Genomic DNA, 27,854 nt, shown 5'->3' with positions numbered 1-27,854 from the left:
AGTGCCAGGCACTGTTCTCTCTGAATCCTCCTAACAACCTTATGAAGTAGATGAGGCTTTATTCTGTTTTACAGATAACGAAAGTGAGGCTCGAAGATCACATGACTTGCCCACACTCGCACAGTTAAATGTGGTAGAACGAAGATTTGAGCGCAGGAGAGCTGATACTCCACATAAATGTACATGCTCTACGCGAACAGTCATTAAGATGGCTAATTACTGTATTAAGAAGATTAACACCTAATTAGAGCAAGATTTTAACTTGTTTTAACTTAACTGTTATGCTGTTCAGTCCTTAAACTGAATGTGAGCAGAAACTGATATGCATAATTCAGGCGGCTTTAATTCTGGCAAAAATAATTGCTCAGCTCATCCACAGGCGAAGTTTGCCTTAGTGGCCAATGTGTGACACAGGTCACATAACGTACCAACAATTTAAAAAAGGGAAGAGACAGTGAGAGCAGGAAAGGGACGGGGCCCCCAAGGAGGCTTCTCTCGCAAGGTCCCACCCTCAGCGGAGCCCTAAATCCTCTAAGGCAGGCCGGGCAGCTTCCTCCACCTCCCCAGCCATCAAAGCCACTATGGTCTCTTGCTAGGATCCTGCGTTAGCCTCTTAGAGGGTCTCCTCCTTTATGCTCAGGGCTCCCTCCATACCCTTCTCTGTCCAGCAGCCAGCAAAATCTTTTCAAAACACGTCACTTCGCTGCTTCAGCCCTTCCAATGGCTGCCCCTTCTCCCTCAGAGTCGAAACCAAAATCCTAGCAACGGCCTTCAAGGCTCTCTGACCTCCCCGCCTTGTTCCCTTGGCTCCAGCCACTGCGGCCTCTTGCCTGTGCCTTGACCAGGGCCTCCGGTCCTTAACTGGCTGCTCCTTCTGCCTGGAACCCCCTTTCTCCAGATATGCTCGGCACCTACTCCCATATTTCACTGGATCTCTGCTCAAAGGCAAAGCAGAGATCCCTTTGGGAGAGGGCTTCTGGGACATCCTTTCTAGAACAATGCTCCCACCACCACTCATTGTCCTCTCCTCCCTCAATCCACTTTATTGTTTTGTTTTTTTTTTTTTCAATATGAAATTTCTTGTCAAATTGGTTTCCATACAACACCCAGTGCTCATCCCAACAGGTGCCCAGAGAGGAGATGTGAAGAGCAGACCCACCCTGATGTACTGGAACTCCTCCACAGGCGACTCGGGCAGGGGACACAGCAGTGAGGTGCTGGCGACCCCGCCCGGCTTGTTGTGTTTCCTCGTGATCAAGAGCAGTTTGTTCCGGATGGCGACAACGATCCGCAGCTCTCTGCTGTGGTGAGTGTTAATGGCATACAAGTGGCAGCCTGGAAGAGAAATAAACGATGCTGACACCAGACAGGAGTCTGGAAGCTCCCGGGCTTCAACAATGTGGCGGTCCCGAAGAACCCTGGAAATGAAGCAGAACTCGGGGAGAATGCCTGAGAATGTTCCCACCACCAGACAGGACGGAGACGTGAGATACAAGTTAGGCTGAGTTTCAGGAAAATTAAGCAAGTCGTATTCCCTGTAGCCTAGAGTTTGTGGTCTTAGCTTCGAGCCCACGGCACCGTATGAATGAAAGTGGCATGTGAGCAGAGCGCCAGGAGCCAGAGGCTCAAAGTCTCTCTTTGCAGATCTGTGAACAGAACTCACCTTAGCTTCAAAACTTTCCTCTCACACAAGGCCTGGACTTTCCTCTAACCGTCCACATGTTGTTCTACCTTTCAGGCTTCTCTCTCTCCCTCTCCGCCCCCCCCCCCCCGCCCCCCCCCCCTCTCTAATGTTTGTTTATTTTTGAGAGAGAGAGAGCCCGATGCAGGGCTCAAGCTCACAGGCTGCGCCATGAGAGCATGACCTGAGCCAAAGTCGGACGCTTAACCAACTGAGCCACCCAGGCGCCTGACCCTCAGGCTTCTCTCAGAGGAACGGTGGTACGATCTTGGTGATGTCTCTGAGCAAAAACCAAACCGATAACATCAAATTCCCATGCATTTTCATCTCCAGGGAAATCTGGGCAGTCCGAGGAAAAAAACAGAATTCGTTGAACAGAAAGCACCCAAATACGAAGACTCCGGTCACCTTTTGTTTTCTCCAGCTTGTTGTCCCTGCAGTCACACTTGCCCTTCACGGCCTGTTTGCCCTCGACGGCCTTGTGCACGGCGCTGAGCCTGAAGACAAAGAGGCGGGCGTCTTTCCCTGTGAGAGAGAGAAGGTGGAGGAAGAGATTGTTGGGAAGACGGGAAGAGCAGACGGTGCAGGCAAGCTACTGCCACAGAACTAGGAGCCGAGGTGTTCCAGAAGTGGGGAGAAACCCCACGCCGGCTTTCCCCAACCGTGCACTGAAGGATGTGCCCCGCCACCCTCCTCCCTCACCGCCCCCTCCTCAGAGAACACAGGGCCGCCCGGGGACCCTGAGCACCGGGCACCTGTGAAGCAGTAGCTGGCGTGACCCACGCAGTCGGACCCTCGTGACCCTCACGGTCGGCCACGGAGGGCCACACGCTTCCCCCCCCTCTCAGAGGACGCTACCGGGAAGGGGAACATTACCTTTGTCAGCTCTGAGGATCAAAAGGTCCAGGGTCTCCAGCACGTGTATCTGTTTTACTGGCAGGGTCTTGTCAAACACGGGCACTGATGGAAGGTCATCTGGAAGAGGAGACGTGGTCACCCTGACACTGTACCCAGCCTACAGGTTCAGAACCTGTAATACATGCCTGTGAGTGGCTCTGGACCCCAGTTCTGTCTAGGCAAGGAAGGTCAGCTTCTGGAGCGTTCGTAAGGTCTACGCAGTAAGTTCAAGCCCTATGCTCTCAGGGAGAAGGACTGACATTCCTTCCTCTATGTAGGGAGCAGAACAGCGGGGCCTAGAAACTATATTCTCCTCTTCCATACTCGGCAGAGAAAAATCCGCATCCCTCCATCCCGGTTCTTACTGGCATTGTAACCAAAGGACTGAACAGCAAGTTAAAAAAAGTACAATAAAAAGCTGAGCCATTAAGTATTATCTTATCTTTATGTAATGTTCGAAATTGCGTCATTTCTTAGACGATTTTTGTCTAAAACCAAAATTCAACCAAAACTAAAATTTCCTTTTGTATTTAAAGCAAATACAGACACACCCTATTCCATGCCTGTGTCTCTACCCACGGGAGTTTACCTATAAATTTTCAGTGTTTCTCCGTAGAGGAATATGAAATCTCCTTCTTAGACAAAAATAAGAGAGAAACGTCAATGAAGTTGCTGAAATGACAGGAAAAAACTAATTGCAATGGAAACGTTCAGGAAGACGTCAGGTGAATGGCTGATCAGAGACTGCAATGATACTTAGGATTTGTTTTTAAACTTACTTAGGGGGGACTTAAACTGCTAGCAATTACTTTGTTCCTGAGGGTCCCTAGGACACAGAGGGCTACAAAAAATACTAAGACTCTTTCATAAGCAAAGGGTCTGTTTTGAGTTTGATGCAGAATCGGCACAAGGCAAAGAGGTTCTGCGATGGTGGAACATTTTAGGCAGGATAAGGGGCTTCTTCTTAATCTGTGCTTTGTCTGACATTTAGGTCTTCAAGTGTTCCTCGTGGCTGTGGGTCTGGGTTTGTTTCTTTGGTTACAACTGAGGTGCGTGGGGCCCTGAGGGTCTTGGCTCTTCTAGAAATCTGTCTGGTTGGGTGGGGGTTCATCCCTCCCTGGATGGTGCCCAGGAGAGAACAGATTTTTGTTGTCACGACAGGGTTAATAACTGCCTCACAAGGGAGGGCTCTTCCGCTCCCTCCCGCAGGGCAGGCCGCAGGCCGGTGGGGGCTCTGGATTTGTCAGAGCTCAGAACCTGCTAAGCTTTTGTTAGACAGAGGGCTTGCTCTAGCTCCCCTAAATTACCGCGGCGAATGTAAATTCTGTGACAGCCCATCCGGTGGCTTTCCTACCCTCCTCTACCCTCTTCCTCTACAGAAGTAACTGAATCTCAGGCTCTTTGTGTTTCTGCTGGCGGCAGACGTGAATTTCCAAAACATGGGATGATCGTGCCAGTACCCATCTTCACACCAGACTAAGCAACCACGGTCGTTCCCTTCTGTGAGTGGCAGCTGACATACACACAGGGCTTCCTTAATGCCAGGCCTCGATGCGGTGTTTCGCACGTTCTTTAACTGAAATGCCCCAAGGACCCGCTTAGGCAGCCACTTCTAATACTCCCATTTAACAGACGAGGACCTGAGGCTCAGGGGTGCTAGTGACTCGTCCAGGGTCACGTCTTGAACATGTGGAGCCCCAGTCTGTATAGGGACAAAGCCCGTACTCTTAGCCTAGAGGCAGCACCGCAGCCCTACGGATTGATGGTGCCATCACACAAGGTTAGGGTTAGGGGACTGTCAGGAATTCATACATGACAGAAGCACTTCATTTGACATTTAAGACAGAGGGGCACCATGTAGCAGCCCACCTCTCTACAGCGTGAGTTGGCATTTCTTCTCCATCAACTCTTCTACAGGTGGCTGAATAGGTTTATACACAGCACAGGAAGGAGGAAGCAGGGATATGAGAAAGTGACGCGTGGCTTTAACAGCTGTTTCACTGCCATGTTCTCCTTGGAATCTCTTTATGAAGAAATGATCTTTTAGAGCTGGCTTTTTCTATTACTGCAACCCCAAAACAAATGGCGGCAGCATAGTTAATCAGGGTGTAGTCTGCCTTCAAAGTAGCTTTTGCTGCATTTAGAATACAAAGGATCTTTGAGTTTTAATAACGACCTTGAAAGAAGCAGACTCTCAAGGGGGTGGGTCTAATGAAATTAAGCAGCCGCTAATGGGACAGAGTGGAACCTGGCCTGAAAGGAAATGGAGAGATTCGGCTTCACGGAAACAACTCATAACATGATTAAGTATCGACAAGAAAAAGGTAAACAAAGAAATACCAAGAGGATGAGGACTTCGGAGCACAATGAGGAATACAAAGGAAGCCTGGAGAGTTATGCTCTCCTTAACAAAAGCAAACAGGGCTAGCAGTGCTGCACACCCAGGAAATGAAAACAATAATCTGAGGAATAAATCCAAGCTCGTGGGTGTATGTGGCTGCATGTGCGGCAGACAACTTCCCTCAAGGTGGAAGAAAAGAATTGCCTGGCACATCACCAGGATCCTTGTATCTGACACCTCCAAGAAATTTTGGATCCATAAGGCCGAAAATTGCAGAAGGGGACATGGTGATCTTCATTTGGATTTGACATTTAAAAAAAAAAACCAGAAGCAGAGAACTCGAACAGTTTTTAGGCAAGCCTTACAAATAGTCATTGTAAAGCGTGTTTTCTCATTCCTAAAAACAACCAAAAAGTAGAATGTAATACTCTTTCGATCAGAACATAATTATTTGCGTGGGACTATGTTTTTTTTTGTTTTTTTTTTTTTTTTTTGGAAATCTGTGTTAAGGTAAAGACAATAACATTGGTAGAGTTTAATTTGATTCTAATAAAATGTAGTTGGTTTAGTGGGAACAGCGCTGGACTAGGAACCACCTCTGGCTTCCAGTTCCGGACGTGCCGCTAACCAGCTGTGTGATCTTGGGCAAGTCACACCATTTCTTTAGTTTTTTCATCTTTAAAATTAAGAGATGAGACTAAACGTCTATAGTGTGTTACTGTTTTTTTTTTTTTTTTAATTATTTTATTTGGTTGCACTTTTGGCAAAACCTATGGATTTTGTTACCTTTTAGCACGTTCAGAGGGATACTGTAAAGGTAATAGCTGCTGTTTCCTAAATTACAACTCTGTGCCCGATACTGCTCTAAACATTTAAAGTAGGTAATCTAATGTCCACAATCCCTTCCTGTTATGATCATCTTTCCCATTTTATTTCATCAGTTTTCATTATTGTAAACTAGTTTTCAGCTGCTTAAAAAACTCCCCCCACTTCAGAGAAACCTGAAGCCCACAGAGGTTAAGTTTTCTTCCGGATCACAAAGATTCTCTAACAGTTTTGCAGTTTCTAAATTAAATATCTAATTTCAATTCTCAGCTTACAAATTTTAGATCATCTGCCTTTTAGTAAATTAGTTATATATACGTTTATATAGTTATACACACACATACTTAAATAATGACGTTATGGACACACAACTGAAATATGCATCAAAAGTGACAGATGAAGTCAGAAATAAATCTATTATGAAGCCTGGTCCGCCTCTCCTGTCTTCCCACAGAAGGCACCTAGCACAGGGCCTGGCACACAGCAGGCACTTGGGAAACCTGCTGACAGCGTCTGAGGAGGGAATGAAGAAGGTCGTGGCTAGGGCTGTGGAGACGCTGTTGTTTTAGGCATCTCTCAGTGTTGGCTTTCCGAATCTCATAAAACATCAGTACGGAAACGGAGACTGGGTGGTCTGTTTCTGTGCTGTGGAGGACATGTCCTTGGAAGACAGACTCTGTGCCCATGGCTCCCTCTGAAGCCCCAGGAGACGGCTTGCTACCAGCGTTTAGCCCCTTTAACATTCACTGGGAGTCTGGAAAAATCCAAAGGGGCTTCCTGGTGGAAGGGCCCGCACAGTATTGGAGTCTAAATGAAATCCCCATCAGAAGGTGAACTCTCTCCACAGCATCCTCCCCAAGGACATGTCCCACTGGCAGCCAATCTGTGCTGACAGGGAAATGACCACCTCCCCAGGCACAGTGATCCACCTGGTGGTCAGAAAGTTTGGTTTTGTATTAAGTTGATATGTGTCTTCCTGTCATAATCTGTGTCTATATCCATCCGAAATGGGTTATCTAAGATCCTTATTATTTGTTTTGGACACCAAGTACTTTTTGAATCAGAAACCTTGAAAAAAAAAAAAAAAAAAAAGAGCTCTGATAGAGGGCATGTCCCTGAGGTAGGAGCTTGAAATACCAACGGTGTCCTTGTTGATTTAAGGTAAAATGGTGGAATCATGATAAGTAATGACCAAAAAGGAGATTCCTTTTGTGGGTCATTTGATGTCCGAAGACTAAGGAGATTTGGGGAAGGGATAAACCTGTCATGCACGACTCACCCTCTGGCTCGCTTGTTCAGAATATATTCCCTCTGCTTGTCCTGAAAAGAAGGGGTTAATTTTGTAAGGAAAGGAAACCTGGCTAACCTCACTGAGGATGATGCGTTTATCTGCAGGGAGTTGGCTGGCGGTCACCCATCTTAGAAGTACTACAAATTACACAAAGAAAGACATTTGAAGGACAGCTACTCACTAACCATCCACTAGCAAGACGCCAGCATCAGTGGAAACCAGCAAGGCCTGGCCCCAGGGATCCGCACACACGGCTTCGTGAGGGAAATTACTGCAGAAACACTGGGGCTCCCAAGGCTGCGAGGTGACAAAAGCATCGGAGAATAAGCGCACCGGGAAGAATATACCACGGCCCCTCAGATGGAAAGGTACAGTACACCGTCTGCAACAGCGACCCACGTATCCCCAAACTCTGGGAGCTGAGTGGGCCCTGGACTCAGTTACCTCTCTCTCTCTCTCTCTCTCTCTCTCTCTCTCTCTCTCTCTCTCTTAAAGATTTTATTTTTAAGGAGTCTCTACACCCAACGTGGGGCTTGAACTCACAACCCTGGAATCAAGAGTCACACGCTGTACTGACTGAGCCAGCCAGGCGCCCCTCAAGTTACCTTTCTTGGGAAGAAAGGTCTCCTTTCAAATACATATGCAGTAGGAAAAGAGGGAAGTCACAAGTTTCTGGCACCATGACCTGCCTCTATATGTAATAATGCTCCTCGGGGCCAATCGGAGCATTGGTAACGTCTTCTAAGCACACGTTTTTCTTTAGTACTTGAACTTGGACCAACTGCTGCCTATTTGTATGGAGAATTCACATTAGGTCTTCATAAAAGGAAGATCCATATAGCCTCCACACAAAAAAAGCCTGTTTCCTGTGTTGCTGCTTTGATAAAATTATGAAGTCATATACGATGCAAGAAGTTGACATTGTCTGAACATGAAAATGCTTACTGACCCACTTAAGGCTAGAGAATCTTAAAAAAAAAAAAAAATAATAACACCTGTTTGTAAGAATCTGGAAAGTGCTGCCGACAAACGTATTCGTGCTCCCCCACGTGACGTATTCATACCTTGTAAACTCTTCCCCTTAGTCTCATGCTCGGTTCAGGCACCAGAGTTAGCCTCCCTCACTGCTGCCCCAGAGCTGAGTGGGGACGCCTGGGGCCGGCAGGCACCATTCAGTGGGTCCTTAGTTACACCAGAATTAGGGACATTTTCAACAGAACCATTAGCTTCCCTCCAAAGCACGTGGCTTAGCCTCAAAGGACAAAGATGTTTTTGGAGTTTCTCAGGGACAAGTTAAAGTGTGACATGTTCGCTTTTACTCTCAATTAGACGTGCCACCTGGGGATGGTGTAAGACCCGGTGTATGCACACGGGGGCGTGTCTGTACGCACTGGGTGAACACATGTTGGCGTACTGAATGTAGAAGTGGGGGCTGTGAGGTCGCCTTCAAAGGCATTATTTGGGATAATATACTGTGTATATTACCACGCTGAGAAAAATGTGCTCTCCCTTTAAGAAACTCACAAGCCTCAAAGTGAATCTTCTAATTGCCAAGATGAGGCTTAGGCTGTTCTGGGAAGATCACACAAAGAATGGGACGACATTTTACAACCTGGAAAGGGCCACACCAGTTCGGGCCATTAATTGGAATGGCATTTCCCTTAAGAAGATGATTGGAAATTCTGACTTTGTGGCTTAGAACAGGAGGCCACGAAAAAGCAAAGACGTCATAAATGTCAGCTAGTGGCAGCCATTGACATCTGAACGTTAGGCAACACTAAGACCGAAAAACAACTCTTAATAACAAAACTTTCTCCGAGTGGAGGACACAAATTTGGAACATTTATGCAGAACAGGGGTTCTCAACCCAGGAGATCTAAGGCTCCTAGGGAATCCATGAAGAGCTTAAGGAGGTCTGTGAAACCCTGGAATTATATTCGAGATGTTGTGTACACGTGCCATTTGCACATTTTAATGAACTAGATAGAGTGTGGGGGAGGGTGTCCACTGATTTCATGGGTTCTCAAAGGGGCTGGGGACTCAAAGTTGCTTGAGGATGTCATGTATGAAGTGTCAGCGATAAGAACTGAGACCCGGTCCCATAGAGGCTCTGCTCTGAGGACTGATGGCATTTGCCATCGCACCGGACTCCCTTCTGCCACGTGAGGGGCGTGGTGCAGACTCTGTGGGGAGAGAATGAGGCCTTCAGGTCTTCCTGCCCAAGGGCAGGACTCCTTGCCGGTCCCTCTAGGAATATTAACACAGCTCATGAAATGACAGATGCCTAGGAGAGTTGACAAAGCCTCCTCTTTGGAAATAAAACACTCTTGGGAGCAGCATGAGGGACTCTGGCCTCCACAGAGCCGACTGCACAGAAGTCCATGAGGGCCTCTGGGGCCCTGTTTCTCCAAAGAAGGCCTGCGGCCAACTGGTAGATGTTATGCACTGATGGAAAAAAATGGAAGCTCTTTCTTTGCTGTTCACTGGTGAACAAGTTACCTTTCCACAGCCTTTCATTTTTATGTATGCCTCAGAACTTCTTATCGAGGAGGTTACTAAATCCTGCTGGAATTTGGTATTTATACAGCTCTTGGCAACATTGAGAATTCTACCATTCACACAAGCAAGCCGATCGCGGGAGTTTGGGCAACCTTTGGAAAAGATGCTTTGCCATCAATCTGGCCTTAAGTTGGTTGTGGTTTTCCAGCACCACTTGTATTTTGAGCCCATCGTTTCCCTGAAACCAGACTTTATAGTGTGTTGGGTCTGCAATTCAGATGCAAATCATTTATAGCTTCATCACTAAAGTAAATGCGTTCGTAATTCTTCTGCTTTTATAATGGACACTTCTCTAGTGATGCTCTGTCCGTGGATTTGTCCCATTTAACTATCTGTTACATACTTGGAACATGGACATAATTAAGTACATCGGGAATGGTTTTACAATACAAAATCATGCAAGTAAGTTTATATGCAATTTTATTGTTTTCTCTTCTCTTTTTGATTACCACCCTAGTTTCCTTACCCACCCTCCCCCCACCCCGCCAAAGGAAAGTGGAAGTCAGAAGTAGATACAGAGGCCACAGAATTTCTGGGGTGGCTGAATGAACTATAGATTAAGCAGCCGTTTCGCAACTGTGGTCCTCGACCAACAAGCATCAGTATCTCCTGGGAACTTGTTAGAAATGCAAATTCTCAGGGCTCACCCCAGACACTCTGGAGGTGATTCTAGTATACACAGAAGCTTGGGAAACATGGCCCTAGAGCTTTGCTTTGAGTGTGTCCAGGCACCCCATGAGAGCTTGTTATAAATGCAGAATCCTGACTCCTCCCCAGAGCTCTTGAATGGGACGTGCATTCGGTCACTATGTCCAGGCGGTCTGCACACACACAAGGCTTGAGGAGCACTGCTCGGCCCTGTCTGCCTGACCAGGCCTGGTCCACCAGCTCTGCTCCACTTAAGCACGCAAAGGCACACACACGCTCTGGAAATTGGGGACTCTCACTTACTGTTCCTCAATTTTATGTGGGGTTTCCCCTGAGGGCCCTGCAACAGACAAGCTCTTCTCCCTCCTGTCCCACACATCTCTAAGAACTGCAATAGCTTCCCTGATGACAAAGGACATTCACAGGCTAACTGGAGAGTATCATCAACTCACCTCTTTTTTACAGATCCCCGAAGCCACCAAGCTTGACGGAGCGTCCCCTCTCACAATGGATTTCAGTTTTAGTGCCTTACAGGACAGAGACCTCTTTTAAAGTTTGTTAGCAAGCAGTAATGGAACAGTAGGTTCAACACTTGTGATTTGAAAAATGTTTAATAAGACAGGAGTAATTTCAGACTAAAGTGTCAGGTTCCCACACTGCCTTATCACTGAAGACACGGCATGCAGCCAGCTGAATATGGTGAAGCCCTAACGACAACGGCCCAGCCCCCAATGACCCAGAGGCCATCCTGTCATTTCAATTAATCAGTGTCTCAGTGCAGGGATTTCCACACTGGGAGACTGACCCCTCCTCAAGCTTGATGAATCAGAATCTCTGAGAGCAGAGTCGGGGCGCCCCTGTCACAGAGCACCTGTTTGGTGCAGTTACTTTGGCCTCTTAGCTTTCCAGGGTCACTTGATTCTGCTTGGTTCTCTCCTCTGGGTCTGAACCTTAGCTGCAGCTGGCCACTCTCCTTCTCTGTGTTGACAAGAGATCAAGGCAGAAAGCTGTGTCACCTCCCAGAACTGAGACATACTAATGTCATGTGGGAGTGAGGCAAAGGGGGAACGATTTCCTCCAAAATCTGGAATCAGATGCTAACAGTGAGCCACCAAATTCTGAGGATTGCTTCCAAGCAGCGGGGTGGGAATTCGGGTCTATGAGGACGCCACTGCTCTGTGCTTACTCCTGCCAGGGAGAAGTTCAAGGTGCTTTTCCCACAGTGGCTCCTCACTCTTCAGAAATGCCCAGGAGGTAGGCAAATGGTACATGCTCCTTTGACAAGAGGGAGCTCAGCCTGGGCCTTGTGACTCCCTGCTTCGAGACAGTGGTACTCACTCTTCCGCAGAAAGCTTTGCTCCCCCCACCCCCACAGAGCTACGCCTACGTGGTTATCAAAAAGCTCACTCGTGGTTTCCACAGTAATCCTAAAAGAAACTGCAGAGCTCCCACAGGAGTACAAAGACATGAAATTCTTTGCAGGCGGGCCAGCTGATTGGCCCAGTTGTGGATGGGACTCACAACTGCACATCTTGCCAAAGAGGTTTCAGAATAAAACCCACCTGCCCTATTCTAACAAACTCTGCCTGGCGGGCCTCCTCTTTCTTCCGTGCGGACTTGGGCGATTCTGGTAAGACGTCACTAAAAGATCGTCTGTTAAGCATGTTCTAAAAAAGAAAAACAAGTCACGGATTCCAAAGATGGTTGTCAAGTCCCATCCTTCGGCTTCTCCTAACGCACAAACCTATTTGTCCAAATGCTATTTCAACCTCCGTATCCGTTGACGCAATAAGCATTCGTGGGGCACGGCTTGTGTGCTAGGGTCTGTGCTAGATGCTAGGGGTCAAAGGCCAACAGGTGGAGAGCCAGTCGCTCCAGGGCTTACTAACTTCCTACCAGGTGACGGAGTCACCATGTTGCACGGCTCCGGGGATGCCATTCTCAGAGAGCGGCACCCCTTCCCCCACCGCCCCCGGCACAAGGCGTACTGAATTCTGCGTGAATGGCGCCCCTTGGAGTCGTGTGACTGTAACTCTCTCGGTGACTTTGGGCAAGTGAGTTAATTTACGGCTCTCGGTGTCTTTGTGTGGCTAATACCTGTCTCCGAGGCGTCTTATGAAGACCACGTGAGGAAGTGCGTGTAAGGTGCTTAGCACAGGGCTTGGGCGCACACACAGTAAATGTCAGTTCTCTTCCAGTGCACAGTCAGAGAATGGGCACACTCATTCAGTCAGCAAGCACTGACTGATCACCCACCACTCTGCCAGATGTGCGGTGGCGGGGTGGGTGGAGGACGGTGATACACAGTCTGTCCTTGCAGAGCACAGTCTAATGGGGGAGACAGATTAAGGAATGGATGTCATGACTGGCACATGGGAGAATGCCTACGGAGGGGAAATACACAGAATGTGAGAGTGCCTAATATGGGGACTTGGCTTCACCGGGCGTTGGGGAAGGCCATGCTTCAGCTGGGACCTGAGGGGCCTCATGTCTTCATCTCGATACCCTCTCTGCACCCCTCCCTGGCCTTAGGGAAAAAAGGGGATGGACGGATTAGTGAGCCTGGCTTGCTCTTTAGCGCTTGGGGCTGGTCTAGACCGATCCCTGCAAGTAGTTAGGATGTACTGGCCAGCCGGAAGTCAAGGGGTACCTATAAAATGGTGGTGGTCCCTGTGCTGAAGGGAAAGGATCACCTGAGCACCAGCTCATTTGGATATTCTTCATCTCCCCATGTGAGCACCTGAAACTGATGCCGCACGTTATTTACGCACATCACTGGTGGTTCCTTTTGCTGGAGTTTATGAACGCAAGGAATCTAGGGGAGTCTCCCCACTTGTTCTGGGATCTCTTGTTAAAGGCGGGGAATACTTCTAAGTAGCACTACTTTTACTCTGCATCAATGGGCCCGTGCATCTGGTGATCTCACACTGAGTCTGGAGGATTCTAAAGAGCCCGAGGGGCCCTGGAGGCCCCGGGGGAGGCGCTGGGTCCCATCAGTGTGGAGATACCTTCAGCCTAGGAAGTTCCTGGCACAAAGTGAATCTGCAGTAAATATAAATACTTGTTTCAGTGCCTGAATATGGGGCTGGCCGGTAAATCTCCGGAAAACCTTAAAAAGCTCCCAGTGTCTCTCCCAAATCCCTACTTTTGCCTATCCATCAGCTCTAGGTCACTGGTAATGTTGAACAGTACCACCAAGGACAGGCACCCCCAAAAAGCACTCTCGAATGCTCCAGGGATTACGGATTGACACTCATGCCCCCAGTCTGCACCTCCATTCCCACAGGTCTGTGGTTTCTGAAAACCACGTTCCTGTATATGGACATTCCACACTCTTTCTTGTGGTAACAACGAGAGAACCAGTGTTGGCCATGGTGGCCACAGTCCGGTGTTAACAGCAAGGATCAAGGCAACTCCTGTGTTTTTCTAACCAGGACTCATTGCTAGGACTGGTGTTCTTAACCCAAACCCATGAGAAGGAAAGAGGACCACGGACCCAGGGTTACCTTATGTAAATCTGGCATCAAATCCTGGTATAAAGATCGAATCAACATATCCAGAGTACGTCGACGTTTCTGGGCAAATGTTGGGGTTTCCAAAGTGGCTTTTTCACCATTAATTACTAAAATAAATCAAATTATAAAGGGAGTTACGAATACTAACATGCTATTGAAGAATGTCCTTCTCAAGGAAACTCTTTACAGTGAATGCCACCCACTTTCCAAATACTGGTATTACCACTGGCACTACCCTTCCTTCATGGAAGAATGTTTAAATCTCTAAATTTTTCTATCCAAACCCATAGTTCATAGGTATCTCTGTCTCACCTTTCCCGTTGGACTTCAAGCTTCCAGAGCAGAGGGTGTATCTAATTACTTGACCTAGTACACACCCAACCTGCCCCCATCTAGCATTCCTCCCTCCCTCCCTCCCTCCCCCCACTCTATCCATTCATCCATCCATCCATCCACCCAAACATCTACCTACCCAGCCATCTACACACCCATCCAACACATGGGCCAAACCACCAGGATGCCATTTAACAGGATTAAATATGTATTTGCTACATTTTGTTAGGAAAAATAACAACTGCCTAAGCAGAGTACTGGGGTTCTTGCCCTAATGGAAGTTTCTTCTGGGCAAAAAAAGCTGATGGTTAGTGGGCTACAGACACTAAGGGTCAGGAAAGTGGAGTGTCCAGTTCCACATCAGACCACAGAACAGAAAGTGTGCAATAGGGGTTAGGAGCTTGAAATCAAGACAGTTATGGGTTTGAATCCCAGCTGTGCTGCTACATTCTTAAGAAAATTATTTAGCTTCTTGGGGGGGCAATTTTCTACCCTGTAAAATGGGTATAATTGTATTTCCTTATAGGATCGTTGTAAGAATTTAAATGATATAATGCATATAAAGGGTTAGCACCATACTAGGCATATCGAACTGAATAAATGTTAACTCTTAATTTTCTCATATAATGTGCCAAAGGAAGAACAGTGTTCACAGACTGAAAAATGAACTTCTTGGGCCCAGGCATTTCCTGGATAGGATCTGAGTGCTGGGGACAAGCTGGGCTTGTTTGTGGTAAGATACCTCTTAAGGAAATTAAACTGAATACATTTAAGGCACACCCATTATTTTCTCGTAATTCTGTGACTGGAAATTTTTTGTTTGAGGATATTATTTCCTTAGTGCCCCAGAAAAAAAAATCCATTTTAAATGACCTGTTTCAGCCAAATAAAGGGAAAAGATTAAAAATCCTGTTGAAACGCCATTTCTTGTGATCTTGGAGTTTCCTGCCTGGCCTTCTTCCTCTCTCCTGTTAACATCCAGTCTGGAATTCAAAAAGACTTTGGCTCTCCTGGCTTGTACCTTTTCTCTCAGTCCATCAATCCCTCCTGGTCCTTCCTGGCTCCATGCTCCATTCCTTCAACGACTCTCTTCACAGCGCACAGATCGACTTCCACGTTTTCCACTAGATCGACTGTGCATGTTTTCAACTATAGATCAACTGAGGCCTTTGCCTCATTCTACCCAAGCATCCAAGGGTGCTGCTCAAAGTCACTCTGTTGACTGACTCCATTGAAATCAGCAGATATACCAATAAGCTGGGTTCTTAGGCTCCTGAATCATCTCTAATCATGGTTCAAGGGCTCCATGCCTGCAGCGGCCCTGTCCCTGCTGCAGACGCTCTGTAAACACTGCCTACCTCCTGAGCCCTGGCTTCCAAGATGCTCCCCATTTCTAGCTGCTAAACCTATTCTCCGTTGCTGACTCTGCTTCAGGTCTGTTTCTTGCTCTCTGCCTGATCCTCTGGTGGACCCCCATTGTAAGATTCAGGCAATTTCACATACCACTTCAGATTTTTGGCTTGTTTCTAAAACTCGGAATATCTGGCAGCACTGGGCGCGTTCTTCTGGATGCAGACTGCGAGCCGGACTTACAGCTATAATAACCGGGCTATTCCGGGGAGGGAGGAAGCGAGCTCTTGGGGTTCAGAAGATGGGGGGCTCAGGGTCAGGTGTTTGAGAATTATCGGTGGAGCTAAAATGTATGCTCACCAGCTAGTGAAGACTGGATGGCCAGGTTCTACACGTATCATATCCACATTCTCTCTGTGGGTCTTTCTCATGGGCGCGTGTGCGTGCACGCGCGCACACACACACACACACACACACACACTCGCTAACAACTCCCCTTTCCCTAAGTACATACCCACATAACCACTCTGCCTCACCTGCTTCCCACTCTCCAACAAAGACACAGATACACATGTAGCTGGAGATTCGGCCAGAGAAATGGCCATATCAGAATCCTGGGCAGAAATGCAAACTTGAGGCTCCCTGGTATTGTGCGTGGGTGAGTACAGATAAACTTCAAGGCAGGTGAGCAAGACGGTAGATATAGAGTAGGACACAGGAGAAGATCTACGTATCGCTACCAGAAAATTGAATGTTTCACATGAAGAATTAACAGAACGTGGAATGGGATCCATGCTTAAATAATGGTATTTTCTTATACAGCATCCTTGGAGAATCTGAAGGAATGTATCCTAATGTAGAACAAGTTGCAAAAAAATTTCAAAATAGAGACTTACATTTCACTAGCAAAAAGTCCCTGAATTCCTGGTGGTCTGTAAACACCGGTGGGGATGGCAAGGGGGGGCCAAAGAGTGGTACACTTTCTTCTGAAAATATTTTCAGCCTACATAGAGAACATTTCAGAATTACTAGGTTTTTCTTCAAAGATCACCAAATATCTGGACCTTACATTTTTGTACAGTTGCCTACGTGATATGTTAAGAATATTCATTCCCCGGGAGGCATGCCTTCTCTGGGCTGCCAGAGCCTCGGCCACCGTGTGGTTCTCCCATGGGCTTTAGGGCAGAGGCCAGGCCTTCCCGACTCCTTCATGGTCCAACCTACCAAGCTGTGGGCAAGGTCAAGGATGCCAGGAATAATATAGCAAAGGCCACCATTGAGCACCCACCGCATACCAGGCAGCATACTTGGTATTTCAAGACATCGTATTGACTGATTCTCATCAAGCTGCCCAGGGAGTAGCATTACCTTCAATCTGTCCTACAGATGGGGACTGAGACTCTGAGAAGATAAACACTTTTTTCAAAACCACAAAGTGAATAGTGACAGAGCTGGGATTCCAACCCACATCTATTTGGCTCAAGGTTTATGCTCGTTTCACAACATCATGATACCTTTTTAATAGATTAATTTTTGAGAACAGAGGGATCAATAGGCCAGGATGTAGCCCAGGAAAGGGGGTCCTCTGGTCAAGATCAGACATACCAAATTTGTGCCCATTTTAGAGTACAATAAAATTCCAAACTAACCCTCACCCTTGGGCCGACGGCACAGAGCAACACTATATGGAACAAGCCTTCCCCAAAGAAATGATGGTCCCGAAGGGAGTTCTCGTAGGTGAGGACATTTGCACCAAATCAATCAGCAAATATGTGTAGAAGTCATCGAATGAATGCCAAATTAACAAGTAAATGTGAGAATTAGAACAAGCGACTGAGAGAAAGTCATCACCTACCTGTAATTGTCATTTTGTTGATCATACCTCACTAAGGCAAAAATATCTGTGGTGATGGTTAAGGAAATAACGACCCCAACGCTCATAGTCAACGGCTTGTGCCTTGAAATCCCTCATGCAGAATCATCCCAGATCCGCACTTCTGTGCTCAGGGCATCTGTCCCTCTTAGGCTGAGATGGAGCCTCGACTATTTTAAAGGAGACAGCCCAGGAAGGCAGAAGTTCAACCTCTGTGTGCTCATCCTTTGGGGGAAAGAGCTTTGTCTCTCCATCTGTCAGAAAAGCAACACAAATGTAGCTATTACACCACTAAGCAGCCAAAAAAAGCCAAAAGAGCAATTTGTTGGCTTGGAAATACGAACCACGTCCCCGTATGAAATTAGACACACATTTCCCGTCACCCATTTTGTAAATAAAAGCAAATCAAGTGCTTCCACTGCACACCTTCTCTCTCTCTCCTTCTGGCTTTGGTAGACAAAACAAACCAAAACAAACCAACGTAGAAGCTACTCTGTTGTGACAGGTGCGCCGAGTCTAAACCGGTACCATACCTCGTCCAGCTTTGCTTTCTTTCTCCTATTCCTCCTCCTCCCCTGGCAGCTCCTCCCCCACACTTTCCTCAGCCGGGGCTAAAAGGCCATCAGTCCCTCCAGCTGTTTCCATTGCTGGACTCAGAGGAAAGAGGCTCCATTAACTATCTGCTGGCCGCTTTCTGGAAACAAATGTGTCAAGCCCCAAATCTAAAACTTAACAACAAAGGGGATTCTAAACATCATGACTGCCTCTCGGTCACTTAAAGAGCCACCCCCCTCTCCCCACCTGGAGAAAACTTCCGTTCTAGAAGAACTGCTTCGGGAAAGGGGAAGTGGTGGCCCTAAATCCCAGTGAATGGAGTGAGAGGTCACTTAATGAGCAGGGGTGGGAGCAAAAACAATTATTGTTGAAGTGCAAGTGCATAAATGTTTTCTTCCCTGCCCTCCTGGAAGAAATCTGGCCATTTCCCACTTCTAAAAACATATAGGCTGTATTAGGTGACAATGAACAAGTCAAAACACACAGAGAAATCTACTTCCAGATACGATGAGTCACAGTGGTCCTGTCTCCCAACATTTTTACCGGAGTCTTCAGGGAACATGAATAATTAGAGCAGAATTTATTCGGAAAATGTCTATTAGCTGCCCTTTATTTACCTTTATTTACCACGTACAACCTGTGGAGGCACCACATTTGGGTCTTGGGCTGTCATGGCCTGTGACCCAAAGCAACAGGGCCACGATGATATCTATTGGGCTGGCCAAACTCATGTCCTATGCCTGTCTGAATGAGCTGAGCTTGGACATTACAGAGAACTTCAGCAGGACTTTGCCAGCAATAGGAGCTAAGCAGGGATTTGAGGAAGCAGAGGGAAAAGTGAATAGAAATATGATTCATTCCATCATTTCTCTAATTTTAAGAGGTGGTAATACAGTAGTTATCACCAGGCTTTAGAATCAAGAAAGAAACACTATTTTGGCTATTTTAATTTGTGAATTTTTATTTAACTAAATTTAACTGAATTCTAATAACTTCAATTCAATTCAAATTTTTATTTGACTACCACAAATTTCTCAGAGGGTTCACTACCCATAATTCTTCTAGTCCATTTATTACTGATGGATGGTTAAGAAGTTTCCCTTATTTCATAGACTACTTGAGGAAAGAAACGATATTCCAGAAGCCAAGAATTCTCTGAGGATGAGTCTATCCACTACTCCAATGGATGGAGAAAAGATGAGAGCCAAATAACCCTGAGGGAAAAATCCAGAACAGTGGCTCTAAAAATCTAGCGACGCAAAACAACTACGACAAGCAAGTCAATGGTAACATTTGTTTTGAGGGTCACTTTAGACCCGTGAGGTTGACCAACAGCTCACTAAACTTGTTTACAAAGGCCCAGGATACGTGTAAAGTGGGAGCGGATCATGGAAGGCTTAAAGGCAGGAGAAGGTTCCTCTCCCTCCTGGAACACGATGGTGACGATGTCATTTCCAATATGGCGCTTCCTCTCCACCTGGATGAAAGCATAAGTAACACCGCTGAGGAGGTGACTCAAATGTGGCAGATTCACAGGGTTAAAAAACTAACACAGTATGGAAACCACAACGGTCACAGAGCCCCAAACTTCCATCGTGTTTGACTTCCTGCCTCCTGTGTTCTTCTACCAGCCCAGGCTCCAGGCTCTCCTAACCATCTCCTCAGCTCCTCCCCCAATGCAGACCTGCCTTTCTTCTTGCCTCCCCTTCTGCAGAAGCTTCCGAACTAGCCTCCTTGCCTCCATTCTCTCCCATTTTGCTGTCGTGATTGTGTCCACCTTTGTTCCTACTTCATCCTCTTAGCCTGGCATTCAAGGCCCCCAGACAAGAGGCATTGCAGGAGAATTTCCTGGGGAAGGGGCTCAAACATGTGCATGTTTATCAATGCCTTAGCTACTTCTGAAAGATGTACTTGGGGAGGACAATGGCCTTATGTAATCTGACCTCAGCTGACCTTTCAAAATTGATCTCCTAGACCTGTGGTCAGCAATTTTTTTCTGTAAAGGGCCAGACAATAAATAGTTTCAGCTTTGTAGATCATATTGTCTGTTTGCACCCATGAGCTCTGCTGTCATAGTACAAAGGCAGCTATAGACGATCCATAAACGGGTAGGCATGGCTGTGTTCCAGTAACAATTTAACAAAACAGACAGTATGTGAAGTTTGGCCCATGTGCCATTGTTTGCCAACCCCCTGTCCTAGACCTTTGCTTAATCGGCCAAACAGAAGGATTCACTGTTCTCCGTGGATCCCTGGTGTGTCCCCTATTCTGAAGTATAAGCTCCTGGAGAACAGGATTCTTTTCTGATTCTTACTAGATATTACCCCAGTTTTGCAAATGAGGAAATGAAGGTTTAGGGATGTCCTAATAATTTCAGTTCAACTACAAAAGTCATTATTTTTGGCAATCATCTCTTGGCTGTGGCACCAAAAGCACACCCAACAAAAGGGGAACTGAGATAAAATGGACTGCATCAAGATTTAAAGTTCTGGCCCAAGAAAGGACACCAGTGACACACGTGAAAGGCAGCAGCACACAGAATGGGAGAAAATATTTACAGGGGCACCTGGGTGGCTCAGTCGGTTGAGTGTTTGACTCTTGATTTCAGTCTCACGCTTTGTGGGTTTGAGCCCCGTGTCGGGCTCCGTGCTGACAGTGAGGAGCCTGCTTGAGATTCTCTCTCTTTCCCCCTCTCTCTCTGCCCCTGTCCTGCTCACACGCTCTCTTTCAAAATCAATAAACTTAAAAAAAAAATTTACGAATCATGTACCTGATAAGGGGTTATATCCAGAATATACAGAACTCCTACAACTCAACAACGACAAATCAAATAACTTGATTAAAAAGTGGGCAACCGGAGTTGAATAAACATTTCTCCCAAGGAGATGTGATCACACATGAGAAGATGCTCCACGTCACCGATCAAAACCACGATGGGCTGCCACTTCACACCCATTAGGCTAGCTATAGCAAAACAAAACAAAGCCGAAGAAAACATAAAACACCTGGAAATGAAAGTGCTGTCGAGGACGCGGAGAAAGTCGAGCTCTCGCGCACTGCTGCTGGGAATCCAGAATGGGGCAACTGCCGTGGAGAACGGTATGCTGGTCCCCCAAACACTTAACCACAGGATTACCACACGACCCAGCAATTCCACCGAGAAAGGAGAGGCTGCAGGAGAGTCGGGGTGCAATTTTGGACACGTTGGGCTTGAGGCATCTAGCCCCAGAGGGTGTCAAGAAGGCTGCACCTGAGTCTGGACTTCCGGATGGAGACGTAAATTTGGGGGTCAGCGTATAAAAGCTATCTAGAGCCCTGAGACCAGGGGAGATCATCCACGGAGTGAATGAGAGTAGGAGGTGGCGGCAAGAGGGCCAAGAACCGCACCCCGGGCCAGGCAGGGCTCATCACGTGCCCAAGATCACGCAGCTAGTTCTTAGCAGGGCTAGGACTGGGCCCAGATGGGCTGCTCGCGGGGCTGTGCTTTCATCCAGTTCTAGAAGTCGCCCTCAGGGCCTGGAGTTGGGAGACCAGGAGATGTCAGTGGTGCGGGACATCACAGGGAGTGAGGAGAAAGGTGAGGCCCCACAGAGGCAAATATCAATACCTCCCTCTCCGTCACCCCCCAGTTCAGGTTTGGTTCGGTGACAGAGGAGGAGACGTAGAAGTCACAGGAATACCAGAACCTACAAACTGTGCGAGGGGTGGCTTCTTTATGTCAGATTTGGGATATGGCTCAGACCGTTCCCCTCATGTTCTAGATGTTGGGAGGTCCAGAAGCAGCAAGATTTTATGAGCCAGGCTGGCCTCTGTCTTATTGTCTGTTACCTTAGGCCCCCAAGATACAGAGAGAAGCTCACAGCTAGTGGTTTTTCTCTGCTCTGCCATGATTGGGCACTGTTAAGGTTCACTAGTGTCCTGTGTTTCTTTGTCTCTCTTCCCACCTGTCTGATCTTCCTGGTAATAGACAAGAATTTGAGTTTTGTTTTGCCTCCTACCTACTGATGCTTGGCAAGTGGAGGTCCCAAGTGCTACCACAGAGACAACCACGATGTTGAGAGTACCGGGTCCACCTGGGGACATTACAGAGCTGCTGGTGAGGGTGGTCACGCCTTAATATACTGACAGCCCCTCGAAGAGATAAGGTTCACGTCTTCAGAGTTGGGCAAAGGTTGAAATGTCACACTCTTTGCTCCTGTCTCTGTGGCTAATGCCCCTACCTGTCACAAGATATGGGCAATTTGGTGATTGTGCAGGGCTGAAAAGGTCAGAGTGCAGGGAGGAGGAAGATTGTAAAACATTTCAGGGGAAGTTCTGTGATATTATCGTCGAGCTGTAGGAGGTCATTGTAATTCATAATGACTGGGAAGGCCAGCTCAGTCCCTCCTCAGCGCATGATCCTAAGATCCTAAGAGCTTCAGCTCCTGCGATAATAAAGGTGCCCTCGACCCTGCAAAGGAAGATGCCTTGCAGAAAGTGACCTCAGCCACTAAGCAGTCGTGCTGGGCCAAGGCACTTCCTGTTCCCACCTGCCCTCTCCCAGAGTGAGCCTTCTAAAACCAGAATGAGCTTAAGACCTCCAGTGGGTCTCCGGTGCCTGCAGGATAAACCCACCAGCTCGTTACTCCAGGCCCCAAACCATCTGACAGAACTGGCTCTTCCTATCCCTCCCTGCCATGTCCCCGAAGCACCTTTATATCTCACAACTGGAACATCACGTTTTATTTATTTGAAAAATAATTTCTTTAATGTTTTGTTTATTTTTGAGAGAGAGAGAGAGACAGAGTATGAGTGGGGGAGGGGCAGAGAGGGAGACACACACTCTGAAGCAGGCTCCAGGCTCTGAGCTGTTGGCACAGAGCCTGACCCAGGGATCAAACTCAACAAATTCTGAGATCATGACCTGAGCCGAAGTCGGATGCTTCACCGTCCGAGCCACCCAGGCACACTACGGAACGCCACATTTTAGCCCACTGGTTTGTTTTGTGTCTTTCCCCCATGATGAGGTCTTACTGAACTAAGAATTACATGTGCTTAGAAACAAAAGCCTCTGAGCCCATCACCTCCCCTCTCCAGGTTCCTATTTCTTGCAAATCTTTGCTGACCAACTGTCCATCCACGTTTGTGATATTTATTCATACGGATGCCTTCAACGCATCAAAAAGGGATAAAGATCTAATAAAAAGTTAAACAGAATGCCCTCCAAATCCTTCAAAAACCAGCAGCATGCATCTTTGTTCTATCGAAATTCCCACAAACTGGAAAATCTTCTGGAAACGGCCAGTCTCTGGGGTGCGTCAGGTAGATTTCCCCCCGCAATACGGCACAGCTCATGCAGATACTTGGCGTTAACTTCCTGCAAGGCCCTGGGAAGTGCTTGCCAGCCGGCACTCAGGATTCACTTGCTTTATGTCCTGGGTAGTCTCTGATGAGATACCGGACACACGGAGAGAAGTCTCAGAGCAAAGGCGACATCTACGTAAAACAGTTTCTCACGAGTCTGGAAAACCACACTCACGCATGCAAATACACATACACGTTCACACAGAGACACGTGTGTGCACGATTATCTCTGATCCCTTATCTGAGGGGATAGCGTCGGTGAGAACAGTGCTTCCCAAGGCTTGTGGAAAGTTCAAATACACAGACTAGAAACGTCCCTACACTGGTGCCTGAAGTTCAGTTCATATATTAGCACATACGGTTTCTTGTTCTATGAAATCATAGCGACGCTTTCTCCACATTTAGGTCACTATGTGATGGTCTGTGTGTTCTCAAAGAGCCTGTGTTCGCACATACCTGCTGTTTGTTCTCTTTGGAATATGGCAACATGGTGGAAACATGAAACATGATCTCATGCCCTTGGTAGACAGTATAAACTGAATGTATCCCTGTGGTATCATCTGTAAGACATAAACGTGAGCATTTAGTAGACACAGAGCATTCTGACACCCTAAGGAAATAGTCTTTATTTGCAGGCTGGGGGACTATAGCACACAGTTAGTACACTCCCAAAGATCATTCTGGGTTATCCACCTGAGCGGAAGCCACAGTATGGCTCACTGTCCAGCTAATACAAGGCTCCTGCCCACGTGGAGAGCCCTCCCCCTCCCCGCTCTAAGCTCGCTTGCTGTCTGATTCACATAGACGTCTGGGCTTTAAAAGGAGAAGGTGCTGCAATCTCTTGCCTTCCAGTTACTGCTCGTGTACAGGACAAAATTAACACGCGATGACGTACACATAATTATGACGTCCATAAAACAAAGCAAGTACTCTCACGGGCAGATGGCAGAGTGGCTGAAACCACTGGCTTTGGAGTTAAGCAGACCTGGGTTCGAGTTCTCAGTTATGTTCCTTTTAACAAGTCACCTCAATTTTCTCGAAGCCTCAGTTTCCTAATTTGAAAATCGGGATAAAAAGAGTAACTACCTTCTAGGGATGTTTTCAAGATTATACTTGCAGGGTACCAGGCCACAGCAAGTGTGTAAGAGCAAGTCTGTTTTTACAGACTTGTAAAACAAGGGGATGGTGGCTGTGACCGTAACGGAGAGGCTGAGTATTGGCAATGGGGGTAGCGAACCTACGGGCGGTCAGGTTCACCGTGTGCCCATGCACCCTGCCGGGTCATTCCCCACTCCGCGGCCAGCAAGTTTGGCTGGAGGGTGCAATCAGACCCCACCACGCCTCTACTTAAAACCCTTTCATGACATCCAACTCCATTTACAATAAAATCCGAAATTTTTTATGTGATCTCAAACTCCCCGCGGGATCGCCCCCTCCTCTTCTCCAGTCCCTTTGCCGTGAAGATGGTCTCTTAGTTTCTAGAACACATCAGGCTCTTTCCTCACTCAGCGACTTCACAAATGTTCTCTTGCCTAGAATTCTCTTCTCCCTTCAAGACTCAAATTACTCCCTCTCATCCTTCCCTCAGGGAAGCCTTCTCTCATCCCCCAGATTAGGGAAAATGCCCCACGGCACTCTGCACTTTTTCTTCTTTGTTCCTCCAGGCACTTAGTGCTAAGGTATTTGGTAATTATCTGTTTAGGGTCTGTGCTATCCACTGGACTATCGGCTCCTAGAAAGGTAGGGACCATGTTGGTGTATCCATTGCTACGTCCCTGGAGCCTCACGTAGCCCTGGTACACAGAGGCTCTCGACAGTAAGTATTCACGGACCGTGGCCTGCCACACGTAGGGGCTGTTTGAGGGTGGACTTGGACTTGCCAGACTCAATGGAGGCCCCAGATGTGTCCAGCCACCCTGTGTCCGACTGGGTATGAAGCTCAAATTCCTTCTCATCCTTTCCTGTCCATCCCTTCCCCACCTTGGGACTAAATCCAAATACAGGTCAGGCCGACTACTAGAGAAGTTATACAAATGGCAGCAGAAGAGATCAGGAGGTGAGCTTACTTTTGGTGTCCAGACCGCCGCGGTAGCCTGTCCAGCCCTTTAGGGTGATTTTGTCACCCAGAAGATGTAAAAATTTTTGAAAAGCGTCACTTCCGATTTCTGCAGGAAGAGGTAAAGTGTGAATAAAGTACAGAATGTGCAAGGTCGTCATTTTCTAACGATGCCCTGAAATCACTGGAACGTTAATGAGGCCGTGGAGACCTGGGCAGCAGACTGAGCGGAGAGGCCACACTTCCTTCCCGGAGACCGCAAAGGAACTTCCACAATTCACGGGATTCCAAGGAAAGGAAAACCACAGAATCAGACTGACCAACCTTCCCGCTGCCAGACTGGGATCACAAGGCTTTAGTGTTGCAAAACGTAAACACCATTGCTACTTCTATTAATAATGAATAGGTATGTAACAAGAAGAGTGCAGGTTACAATAACAGGAAAATGGCACATTTGATAATTCTCCCAACCATAAATATCAGAGAAAAATCTTCCTCTGCTACTGAGATTATGATGTAAAGCCAAATTCTTCCAATCCCGTGTACTTTTCCAGACAGACTCCATCTCTGGTGCCGGTGGCCGGTCCAAATTTGGTGACCGACAAATATTTGCCAAATTGGATGAAACTGGACAGCAGCTGCCCTACAAAGTTTACCCTGAAATTTTACCCTAAAATTTCGTGAAACAACTGAAAGACTCCAACTCAACAGGTACGCTCAGTTTGGATTGTCAAAACTGTCAACAAGGGTTTCAGTGAGCACAAAGGAGGGGACACTTACCATTGCTGAACATCTCGTCATCAGTGAGCTGCCCGTCTTTGGCAAATAGAACCCCAAACTTGAAATTCACAGAGCCCTTACAATAAGACAACAAAAGGCGTCGAATGTAACTTTACCATGAAAACATATACAGTTAGGATATGTGTTGTTCATCACTTAGGAAAACTTCAATGACCAAGATGGATATCTGAGGATTACTTTCTCTCCTCCATCTCAATTTTGACTAGTATTAACAAAATCATTTATTTCTATAGGTTTTTATGGCTTACAGTTGAGACTTTTTTTTTTATGTGAGTTAATTCATTCGTAATTTCATTACTAATGGCTTCTGCTGGATGCCAGGTCTATTCTGCAGCAAAACAGCACTCAAATTGCCAGCAGGAGCTCACAGGACCGGTGCCATGTTCTGATCAGTTAACACAGGAGAGCTCGGCGTAATTCAAAACTGAATACAACAATCTTAGGCTGATATATTGTGGACTGTTAGGAACAGAAATGGAAACTGTAGGCAACTTATTCTAAAAGCTGGTTTCCCCGAATTCCTCACGATAATTAACTTCAAGAAGTCACAAAACAGATGTGTGTGTTGGGGTGGGGATATCAAGAAGTCGCTAGTACAAATGTTCAATCTGCTACCCTGAACTCCAAACAATGGATTAAAATCAGATTCTGTGGGAATAATAAATACCAAATACAAGATAGGTTCTACAGGAAGAGTGGGGAATGAGATCAGGTAGATCAATGGTACTTTTCATATTTTCTTCCTTAAGCTGGATAATGGGTTTACAGGTCTTCATAATATTATTCTCTACCCTTTTTTTGTATATCTGAAGTATTTCATAACAAAAATGAAATCTAAGGTTGGAAGAGGATCAACTTTGGCGAGGCTCTGTGATGCACCACTAGATGGGGGAATTCTAGGTGGTCAATTAAAGGGTGGGCTAGGAACAAAGGTGTTTAAAGCATCGGCCAGTGGATCACAGGTTGGTGGCAGGGGCCGGGGTGGGCGGGTAAGGCAGAATGCCAGGATTCAGGACAGCTGGGTCTGGGAGAATTAAGACTAAAAATCCAATGGCCCAATGCTGTGCTTCTAAGCATCTTTCTGCCCTCAACACACCTAACAGACAGATGCACATCCATCAGTGAGTGTGGTTTTCTATACAGAGCGTGAAAGAGAATGCGCCCAGGCTGAGCCCTCACCTGGAACTCTTCCACAGCCCCTTCTACGGTCTGCTCTTTCCCATCATGCAGGTCTTGGCTCATATGCCCGTGTCCAGAGAGGTCTTCCTTGACTTTTCGGTATAAAGTCACTGCCGGCCATAGCATCTTGTTTATTTTCTTAGCACTATTCATACTCAGTAATTCTTTGATTAAATGTGCATTTGTGTCTGTTTCTACCACTAGTCTTTGAAGGATAGATCATACACGTCTTCCTTTCTACCGAATCTCCAGTGCCCATCACGGTGCTGGGTATACTGGAGACGATTAATAAATATTCATGGCATAACCGTGTGCATAATAAAGGAGCAAAGACACAAAACTGGTCACATACAACTTGTTTTTCACAAGCTGCCTCCAAATGATTACCTCTTCTTCACAATCTTGTTTTCGGTAATTTCTTACAATTTTTGTCCGGGGTCTCTTCCTACTTGAGGATTCTAAACTTGCTAACTTTTCTTTCTCTGTTTTGGAAATGATGACAGCAGTCACGTGTCTCTAAGACTGCTTGGAGGGCACACCCTCCATTCTCAGAGATCCCTTAAAAAGCACCTAGGCTCAGTCGGTTAAGTGGCCGACTTCCGCTCAG

General features: G+C 46.9%; 1 protein-coding gene across 7 annotated transcripts in view; it reads right to left on the bottom strand.

The window, feature by feature from the left end:
- GARNL3 (GTPase activating Rap/RanGAP domain like 3) overlaps positions 1 to 27,854 on the bottom strand; it is a 150,043-nt gene that overhangs the window by 21,476 nt on the left and 100,713 nt on the right. For all 7 annotated transcript variants that reach the window (XM_078436467.1, XM_078436465.1, XM_078436464.1 and 4 more), the window contains 13 exons: positions 26,048 to 26,123; positions 25,278 to 25,376; positions 23,668 to 23,771; positions 19,237 to 19,345; positions 17,296 to 17,341; positions 16,337 to 16,443; positions 13,749 to 13,864; positions 11,805 to 11,909; positions 10,695 to 10,769; positions 7,221 to 7,332; positions 2,558 to 2,656; positions 2,090 to 2,206; positions 1,160 to 1,335 (listed from right to left, as the gene is read on the bottom strand). In XM_078436467.1, the coding sequence (XP_078292593.1) occupies positions 1,160 to 1,335; positions 2,090 to 2,206; positions 2,558 to 2,656; positions 7,221 to 7,332; positions 10,695 to 10,769; positions 11,805 to 11,909; positions 13,749 to 13,864; positions 16,337 to 16,443; positions 17,296 to 17,341; positions 19,237 to 19,345; positions 23,668 to 23,771; positions 25,278 to 25,376; positions 26,048 to 26,123 (1,341 nt within the window). The remainder of the gene's footprint in view (positions 1 to 1,159; positions 1,336 to 2,089; positions 2,207 to 2,557; positions 2,657 to 7,220; positions 7,333 to 10,694; positions 10,770 to 11,804; positions 11,910 to 13,748; positions 13,865 to 16,336; positions 16,444 to 17,295; positions 17,342 to 19,236; positions 19,346 to 23,667; positions 23,772 to 25,277; positions 25,377 to 26,047; positions 26,124 to 27,854) is intronic.

Source organism: Panthera onca, chromosome D4 (genome assembly GCF_046562875.1).
Source record: "Panthera onca isolate mPanOnc1 chromosome D4, mPanOnc1 haplotype 2, whole genome shotgun sequence".
NCBI lineage: Eukaryota > Metazoa > Chordata > Mammalia > Carnivora > Felidae > Panthera > Panthera onca.
This window is presented reverse-complemented; position numbering and strand designations above follow the sequence as displayed.